General features: G+C 19.0%; 2 protein-coding genes across 2 annotated transcripts; both read left to right on the top strand.

Annotated features, from left to right (window-relative positions):
* Nucleotides 1-792: 792 nt before the first annotated feature.
* On the top strand, nt 793-2007 carry PGO_003200 (variable surface protein; the record flags this gene model as incomplete). The annotated part of the gene is made up of 3 exons (XM_028691268.1): nt 793-810; nt 937-1686; nt 1840-2007. The coding sequence occupies 3 exons, from the start codon at nt 793-795 to the stop codon at nt 2005-2007; spliced, it is 936 nt and encodes a 311-aa protein (XP_028547069.1).
* A 7549-nt stretch (nt 2008-9556) lies between these two features.
* Nucleotides 9557-10727, top strand: PGO_003195 (variable surface protein; the record flags this gene model as incomplete). The annotated part of the gene is made up of 3 exons (XM_028691267.1): nt 9557-9583; nt 9721-10452; nt 10572-10727. The coding sequence occupies 3 exons, from the start codon at nt 9557-9559 to the stop codon at nt 10725-10727; spliced, it is 915 nt and encodes a 304-aa protein (XP_028547068.1).
* Nucleotides 10728-11300: the final 573 nt, after the last annotated feature.

Raw genomic sequence — 11300 nt, 5'->3', positions numbered from 1 at the left:
TTAACTTAATATTTATTCATTATAAGATGTATTTTATATGTCCTGGAATGATTAATGTACATGACACATGTAAATCAATATAAATAATTATGTTATCAAAGAAGTTCTGTATAATAAAAAAGAAAAGATATAGTGCATCTTATAAAAATATATTTTAAAATAATGAAATTTAAGAAATTAATAAGTATTAAAAGAATATAAACAATATATATCGCTGTAATGCATTAAATGCACAGACCTTAAATATAATAGGAATATATGTTTCAATAAAATATAAAAAGAAATTCTATGTTTCTTTAAATGCACAGAAATATAACATTATCCATTTTTTATGACGAATAGTAATATATATGCTGTATATTACAACTAAATATTTAGAATACAAGTTGATATATCATAAATATATTCACACTTATATTAGTTATTGAAAAAATACTCTATTGAATTATTTACTAATGAATATAAAAAACAATTCATTTTATTTACTATTTATATATTGTGATTAATGTAAAAATTAATATTACTATTTTAAAAAAATAAAAGAATATACTATTTTCATTACATGTCAGTGCAAAAATAATAGTATATATATTATAATATAGTAATAATATGTAAAAAATAAATTGTAATGTATAAAATAAGGAAACCCAATAGGAAAGGCATTTAAATTTTTAATTATATAAATATATATTTTTTGTACAAGTATATGTTATGTTATTATTTAACAAATATTTTTAATTTATTATAAAAATATTTCAATTTTATATAGAGTGGTATTAAAAATAATAAAGTATGTCAGGGCATTCAGCTGTATGAATAATTTAACCTTAATATATAGCATTATTATTCCATGTTGGATATACATATATCGAAGTTATTTTTATTGGTAGTAATATATATTAATTATGTATCTCATTGTTACCTTTCAAATTATAGGAAAATGATATATCGATTTTTTTTATCAACAAAGAATATAACAAATTAAATCAAGATAGATCTTCTTATTGTGAAGGAACTGATGAAGATGATATATATAATGAATTACAAAATCACAATATTAGTAATATTTTATTAAATGAACTTAGAAATGCTATGTGCTTTTTGCGATATAAATTCAAAAATCAAATTGATAATAAATTTAATAATATATTTTACATCTGGTTAGGAGATAAAATAATTAATGTTGTTAAGGGTGAAGATGAGTTTAATACTACTATATCTACCTGTTATGAAATACTAAATAAAGCTTACAAAGGTTATAAAATTGAAAAACCTGTAGAATCAATTAGTATAGATCACTTTAAAAAAATTAAATTATACTTTGATTATTCTATAAACCATCAAATAATTGAATATACTCTGAATGAAATAAATTATTCATGTACCCCTGAACAGATTGAATACATTAAAAGAGCGGTTGCTACGCACAATGAAATACACACAGAGTGTAATTCTACATTCAGAAATGTATATTGCAAAATATATGATAACATAAAGTCTGAATATACAGATGTAATAAATGAATTAAGTACATTAAAATGTAATGAATATAAGGTGCCGCAATTAGATTCATCCTTGGATGGAGATAAAAAATCGGGAGAATTATTTGAAGAACAAAGTGTATTGCGCCCTGCTGATGAAAATCGTTATGCATCCTATAAATATGTATACATTATTCTTCTACCTGTCTTGGCCATATGCCTTATATTGCCTTTTTCACATAGAGTATATAAAAAAAAAATTTTAAGAAATTATTATGTGCAACATCAAATATTAAATTATAAATACATATAATATTCATTAAAAATATATTCTTTGTGTATGTAATTTGTTTTTTAGTTTCGTCCAATTGCCAAAAGGTTAAAAAAATTATTAATTATTAATAATGATAAATTGTGGTATAATGTAAAAGAATCATGGAGAGAAAAATTTGGAGAGAGTTTATTGGAATCCCCTGCACGATATTATGATAGTAATGTTTTTAATATAGCATATTTCACTGAATAATATTCCATAATAATTATTATGCGGTATTATTAGATTTTAATTTCTAGCATGAACTACAAGTATCAATATGATAAAAATGAGTAAAATAAACGCAGATTAAAATTTTTATTTGAGGATTCAGTGTGTATGGTTTAGTGTTTAGGTTTATGTGTATACTGTATATTATTTATATTTACATATTTTTAATTATGATTTTGTATAAATTCACAATGTTTCTTGGATAAATATTCAATAAATTTCTTATTTATATATATTAAAGGCAATATTATGAATTATGTTATATGTTGTATTTTGGCATATATGTATAATATTAGAACAATATATATTAATTTTTTTAGTGTATATGTGTTAATATAACACATTACATGAATTAATAAAATATATATATAAAGGCAGAGTCTATATATACAGTATCATATATTTTTGAATATTTACTGGCACAATTAATTAATGTACCGTTTTATTTTTTTATTTGTTAAAATTTAATTAGTAAGCACTAATATAATACTAATAAATCATTTGTATCAGTATATGAAGTTATTATATTTATTATTATATTATAATTAAAAAAATTATACTTTTTTGAATATTCTATTTATGCTATTATTATTTTATCTAGTTTTTAATTCGAAAAATAATGTCCTTATATACCCTATATATATATATATATTCATTAATTTTATTTACTATATATATGTTAAACAGTATCATATTTTTAAGAACTAATAATTCTTAGTGATATATATGTTATTTTAAAAATAAAATATTAACTTTTTATAATATAGGTAATATGAAATATTTAATTTATTTACGTTTATGTTTTTCAATTATTCATGAATAAAATTCCTATGTATATTTTTTTATTAAATCAACTTCTACTTTTTCATTTCCAAAATTAAAAATGATATATTTCGAAATGTAAATAACATAAAATATGTAATATATAACCCATTGTAAAAATAACATAGGTAATTAATATGTAAATCTATAAACATATTGTTATAACACAGATTATTTTACTGAAAATATGATATGTACTTTAAAATTTAAAATTCACTATATATGTAATATAAATATTTCTCACTATAAAAAATAATCATAAATAAAATATAGATATTATTTTTTAAAAATATTGTTTTTCTGAATACTTCCATTATATGTAAAATATATAACAAAAAATAAATTTGTGTTTACGGGAATTTTGATATTATGTAAATAATATAAAATGATATATATTTTAATAAATCTTTTTAAAAAAAACTTTTTATTGCACCATATTGATCAAGAGAAATTTTTGCTTTTGCTTGTCATGAATGATAACACTACTACCAAAATACTCAATATGAATAAAAATATTGCGTTTTATATTAAATTACAGCAATAATTAACACTATTTATATTATGAATAAATTGTGTGCATAATGAAGTATTACATGTTTGAATTATAACAGAATAGGTATATTTTATATAATTAACTAAACATTAATACATTTTATCATTAAAAACAAAATTATGAAAAATACATCAAAAAATATAATTTCTGGGGTTAAATTATTATAATAAAGTCGTATTTTCTGAATTTAGGTTTAATAAATAAAAAATTAAAGTGAAATATTAAAATTTTTAGTTATATTATATATGATTATTTTGATTTATGTATATGTGTTATGCCATCTCAGATAAAGTAAATTATAAGTTACACGTATAAATTTTATATTCATTGATGTAATTCGATATAGGATATTTTATTTAATATTATAATTAAGACAGTTTTAATTATATTCATATTTTTGTGTATTCATTGTTGAGGTTAATATCATATATGATAATAATCTAATATAATTTTATTATTTCTTTGAGGAAACAATTTAATTTCTCTAAAAAAAATTTTATTCAATATTGAATTAACTGTTCTTGAAATAGAACAAAATGTATAATTTTTTTTTTTTCTTATATATTAAAAGTTGAATTTTGATTGAATAATATGGAAAAGAAATCATTAAAAATTTATGTGTCTACTTATACGTACGATATTATATTAATATATGCTAGAATATAATTCATAAAAAATGTTATATAATTAATTTAAAAGCTATTCTTATAACAATAACAAAGTAGGAACAATAAGTGGAACATGTTCAATATAGTATGTACTTAGAATATTATAAATACAATTACTTTTATATTTTGTTATACCCTTGCCTCAACTACTTATTGTTCAGCATTTTTTATAATTAGAATTATTTTTCTTTTAGTTTTATGTAACTTACCTTCTCTGTTTATTATGCATATATAACTACTACAATTTAGTATTTTTCTTCAATGTAGGTAAGAATGTATATTACATGTATAAGGATTAAATAATATTGTTAAATTTAAGTTTTATTTCAATGTAGTTTTACAATTTATTAATTATTTTTTCAAAAAATGGATTTGGATCTTATTGTATCTTGTATTTCTTACAACAGTTATATGAAGAAATGTAAGGAATTTCTATATAATATAATCTTAATTTATGAATGTTTAAATTTAGAAAATTATGAATAAATAAGATTATAAAATTATTTAGAACCTATATTATTGTTAAATAGAATAAAATGAAACTTTTTGTTGAGAGAATTTTTTAAAGCTTACCTAATAATATCATAGAAATATATAATAATGCCAATATAGACAGTTATAATATTTTGAGTACTACATACATAGAGAAAAAAAAGAGTATATAGAAAATCTCCACTAATACATAAACCGTTACAGCGAATTTTTTCTCTGAATATAATATATATACATTATCAGATTTGAAATCAATTATAATTACAATATGAATCCTCAAGTAGTTTCTAAATATAAGAATGTGCATAAATATATTTTTGAAATAGTTTTAAAGATAGTAAGTAATATGAATTGATATCTGAAAGACAATGATTAAAGATATTTACAATTTGGTTATGTGTAAATAGATAAATACTTTCAAAACCTTGGCTCTACGCAGTTATTTAAAAATGTAAAAATTTAATAATTCTTCATTTCGATAAAAAAGATGTTTTTAAATGGACACAAATGATATGAGATTTGACAAGACGAATTTTCTTTTAATATATGTATAATGGTTGTAAAAATTGGTGTCGAAAGGAAATAAATAAAAATTATTCTGATGAAAAAGAAAATTTTAAAATATGTTAGAATTTCATAAGATATAATACATAAAAAATGCATTTTAGCTACTATAATCTGTACATAGATAAAACATATTATTTTAAATTTCATGTCAATTTTTTTTTTTTTATATAATTTTTAGCACTTTTTCTTTTAATATTTACAAAATAAATAGATATTATGGCTTTATTTAAATAATGTTATTTTAATAGTTTTATCAATTGCTTATATATAATACTTATTCCACATACATTTCAACATTTATGATTATATTTCTCTTCGTAAACAATACTATATAATTTAATTCAATTTATTTATAATTTTTCAAATAATTATTAAAAAGAAAATATCTAGTTCAAGATATAACTCAAATGATATAATAAATTCAAACTGTCATAAGTCTAAAAAGAATACAAAAGCGAGTCCTTACAAAAGAACACGATACATTTCTTAATATATTTAATAAATATTTACAAAGAAATTATAGTTAATTTAGTATATATATCATAGTACTTCATACATTGATATATATTAAATACATAATAAATAGATACACTTAAATAATAGAACAGAAAAATTTATATAAAATGTTTTCAAAAATACTTATTAAATATACATTCTATATGAGAAATAATACGAAGTGTGTTATTTTAATGATATGATTATGAATAATTATTAGTACTATACGAAAATTATGTAGAAAAGTATGTTGTATTAACATTTTAATAGTATTCACTCAAGTGTATATTATAATATTGTGCAACCTAAGAATAACTGATTTATATTTTAATATAAGAAAATATAAACTTGTTAGATGGAGAAACTATAAATTCATGAACTAAATAAAGCAAAATAAATATGTAATAATTTAAAGAAAAATATTTTTTGCAGTATATTTATTTTATTACACGGTTCAGTAAATTTTATTTATATCATTGCAGATGATTAATTACTTTAAAAAGCAAGGAAGATATATATATATATTTTTTAACTGTTTTATTATTAATGAAATATATTTATTTGTTTTTCTTAACTAAAAGAGAAATCAAATATATATCTTAATATGAATAACATTATTGTTTAATTTACTATTAAATAATTTAATGTTTCATACTTAATCCTTAAGGGTGGGTCATTCATAGAAGCAATTTTTTACAATTACTTTTATTCATATAAGAGAATTAATGATTTTCTAATATTTTATATTAATAAATATATCTACGAAAAATAGCAGAAAAAAAATTTTTTTTATATAAAACTATTAATTTTTCTACTTATACAAGATATAAAATACGCATTTGTTTACTCTAGTTCATAACAATACCATATATACTTTGAACAATACATGAATAATTTCTATACAAAGAATAAGAAAATATATATATTTACCATAGATGGTCCTTGGGACATTAAGTTATGAGATTTATTGAAAATCATAAATTTAATTGAAAAATATAAGATACAGAAATAAAATATTATGTAGTAAATGATATACCACTATAAGCTATAATATTATTACTGGATTTAAGTCATGAGGAAAATAGAAATTCAAAAAATAATTGTACAATATATGATACTACTTTACTGGAGACTGTTACATTTATTGGCTTTTCATTAAATAAGTTACTAGTGAATATAACTAATATACATAACATATATAATTACTATTTATTCACTTGATAATAATAAAATTAATTTTGAATGCTTTATTTTAATAAGAATCCTTAAAAAAACAGCCTACACCCTTTTGAATATTGTTAAATTCAAGAATATTAATAAAAAATTAAATATATATAACTTACTGAAATTGACAAATTGAATATTAATTAATAAATAATTTTCAATACCTAAGTTTATGTATACGGAAATATGAATGTAATGTGCAATACAAATATTCACGAGACAGTTTAAATATACATGATTTTGTATTACATATTAAATAAAATCTACGATTAACTAGTAAAGAAAAAACTGCTTCATTTAATACAGTAATATTGGTAATGATTGAATCAACAAATATAACGCATTCCTAAATTCCAAGAAATATTTATACATAAGAAGAATATATCCGAAAATCCTGAAGCAAGTAATAATACCAAAATTGTTAACAATAAAACAAAATGAAATTTGTAAATAAATATTAAAGTAATAATGTATAATAATATTATGACTTAGTTTATATATGGTATAAATAAAATATTCATTAAAGAACGATTCACGAGGATATTTAGTTTTTCATATAACAATCAACATTAAATAAATTTCTTAAATATTTTGAGTACTGTTCCTGATTTTTGATGGATACAATAGTACATAAATAATATTTATAGCATACTAGTTCTTTATATCACTGGGTTTAATTTATTTTTATTATTATATAATTTAATAAAAATAATATATTAAACTTAATATTTCTAATTAGATAATCTCGTTAATGTTTTATTACTTGAAATAAGAATAAATAATATTATAACAACTGAAGGTTATAATTTTTATAGGATAAAATACTTATAAATATTTCAAAGAAGAATGCAAGATAAATATATGAATAAGAAAAAAAAATCTAGATGATCATTTTAGGTATAAGTTTAATATTAGAGCCCCTATTTTTATGATAAATGAATTAAATATATTTGAACGTTATAAAATTTTATCATTTTAAATAAAATATACACTATGAAATATAAAATTATTCATATTGTTATATCATATGTGTTGTTTATTTTATATTCTCATATGGTTATGTAATAATATATTGTTGTTTACTTCTATATTTCAGATTATTTCGCACTCATTTAGGAATTCAGTAATATACAGTAAAACACTCTTCTAATTGTGTTATATATTAAGTTTTTGTAATTATGGAAAATAATTTCATAACGCATATATTAATTTTTTATATATAATTGTTTTTATGCAATAACGTAATAATTTTGATACTTTATCAATCCTATCATTGTGATAAATTAATAACCATTCTATGTAATATATAAGAAAAAATAATTCCTTAATATTTTATTATAATAAAAAAATGTACTTTTTTTAGTAATACAAGAATGAAAAATTAAGGTTGTATAACTTATACAATAAATAATACATCATGTGTATATTGAAATATTAAAATACATTAAAAGAATTCTAATGCATAATTAAAATAAAATCTATAAAACTTGATGCCTGAGATTTACAGTTTTAATAATATACTCCTTTTTTTATAGCTTTTTAAAATATTTATTATATATAAATTATTATTTCAAAGATATAATTTACATAAGAATTAGTTATAATTAATTTTATATCTTATGTCACATTTTGAAAAATATTTAATAGGAGCACAAATTATATAGGATATATTTTTTTTTAATAAATAGTTAAAAGGATATAAGATATAAAAGTTATGAAATTAACATAATCAAAATTTTTTTTGTAAATAGTAATTAAAATAATAACACCCTTATTATTTTTTATTTATACATAGCAATATGAATCGTAGAAATTTCTTTATTTCGTAATAAAATGAATGAGTTCGTCATATTTAGCAAGCGTAATTAGAGTTTGCTAAAATGAAAAAGAGATAAAAATGAAAATTATAAAAACATAACATTATAAATAAATTATGAATTGAAAAATGACATAAAAAATATTTTTTATATTGCATGGATGTACTAAAATTTCATGATTAAAAAATATTAATTTTATTAATGTATTGTATTATATAATAAAAAAGATAAAAATTCACTATTATTATAAAACTTAAATGTATAGAATAAATAATATTCATTATAGAAATATAAATTTTTATTTATTTTTTTATATATACATATAATATTCATGATTTAGAATATAATATAAAAACAAACTCTGATTAATACTTTTACAAATATGCATAAATAGTGAATAAAAACAGTTATATACCGCGTAATATATAATATTATTAATATATATATGAAAATAAATAATTAAGGTATAGTATATACATTATTTATGTTGAATTAACATATTAATACAAATTGATAAAGAATATTCGTAGATTTCTTTATAAATACATAATAATAATATTAATAAAAAATAATTAAAGCTTAAATTTAGCGAAAAAAAAAAAAGGTACATAAATATCTAAGAAAAATAAAGCATGCATCATAAACAAGAAACCTATTACCTAAACACTAAATTCTGAGTGAATAAAATTCTGAACTCTGAAACCTAATATAATTTGTACCAATATAATATGTTTCTCAAATTTAAACTTAGTAATATAAATTCATAATAAATAAACCCTATAGTTTTAAAAACTAATTCTTGTAGACAAATTAATAAAAAATTTACTATAGAAAGCATAAGTATTTCTATCTTATTGTTGATATAATTTTTTATTTAATTTAGATTATGTATAATGTCTTCGATCATTGGAGATAGAATTGTATAAATAGATCATCACATTAATAAGTATAAATATTTTTAAATTATAAATTATATATTTCTTAAATAAATGAAAAATAGCTTGCATGAATATGTTAAATCATTTATTCATATATTATCATACCTTTGTTTCTTTAGTACAAATATGTAACTATATTTGACGAACACAAGGAGAAGTTGGAACGTAATAAGGAAGAAGCACGCCGTTATGCAGAACACGATTGTTATGAATTTATAAATGAATATAATAGCATTCATTTAATGTCGGATGACATATGTTTCAAAACTCAGGCTTATTTATATAAATCTGATTCATCATTAAAACAAGACGAAAAAGATTTAGGATGTATTTACGCATATTTTTTTCTATATAGTGAGGTTTATAAGAATGTATATAATAGTGAAATTATAAATGTCTATAATAAATTGATTGATCCATTTTTTACTGAAAATAGTTATATATGCAATTATTATGTTAATAATATTAATGAAGATATATTGAATAAACTTCAGGACATCTATGATATGAATAAAATTATAAACAATATTAAAACACAAAATTATTCATCCTGCAATAATTCGCGGTGCAATTGTGCAGAGAAATGGGCAATTATATATAATCGCTACAAGAATACATGTGAATCCAACAATAACTTAGATTTTTGTATAACAATAAATAAAATTAGAAGTGAACTGATGGAAAAGGAATTATATGAAACATGTGATACTTTTAAGTCACTAATGTTGACTTCTGTTCAACATAAATATGAAATGATATCATCAATCCAAACAAATAATAAAGGAATTACTGTTGTAATTCCAATTGTTGTCATAACACTAATATATATTTTTTTATTAAATCTGTATAAAGTAAATTATTATTCTAATAATATAACTTAAACTATTAAATAATATTAAAAAATAGAATAAAAAATAAATTATTTATAATAAATGACAAATTTAATTCATTTTTTTTTTTTATGAATTAGTTCACCCCATATGGCACGCTGATGTTGAATTATATAAAAAGAAATGGAAATGTATGTAATTATACTGACGAAGAATGGAATAAACTTGCTCCTTCTCATACATCCAAAGGTATTTTATGGAATAGCAGATATAATATATTATATAATTCTGTCTAATTTCAGAATTATATACATCATTCCCAGAGCACATGGGGCTTATACACCATACAGAATGTTATAAAGGTACTATATATATATAATAAATTTCTTAATAATATGATATAAAATTTAAATGAATTCTCTATTATAATAAATAATCTATATTTATTTTTCATTTTAATGTTGTACATTTCAAAATAAATAATCTAAGCACATTCGATATATTACTTGACTAAGGTGTAAATAATGAACCGGTAAGATATTAAACCATATACAATTTTGCATTAGTACATTATATTTCGATTTAATGATACATTTTCTTGTATGTCTAAAAGGTATGCTAAATTATAAAATATTAGGTATTAGGTTTTTACGGTTCAGAGATTAGGTTTAGGTTTTAGGATTTTATATTTAACTTTATGATATTTTATTTATATTTATTTTTAGGATTTAATTTATATCATAAATATTTCTACTATTAATATCTTGTGTTGGAATTGTAATATCATTATATATATATATTTATTTAACATAATAATATATATATTTTTTTTTACATTTTTATTTTAATGTTATGTTTACCGATTTGTG

The sequence above is a fragment of the Plasmodium gonderi genome, assembly GCF_002157705.1.
Source record: "Plasmodium gonderi DNA, contig: Pgo-contig_370, whole genome shotgun sequence".
NCBI classification, from domain to species: domain Eukaryota; phylum Apicomplexa; class Aconoidasida; order Haemosporida; family Plasmodiidae; genus Plasmodium; species Plasmodium gonderi.
The sequence above is the reverse complement of the archived record's forward strand: the minus strand, read 5'-3'. Positions and strand labels throughout refer to the sequence as shown.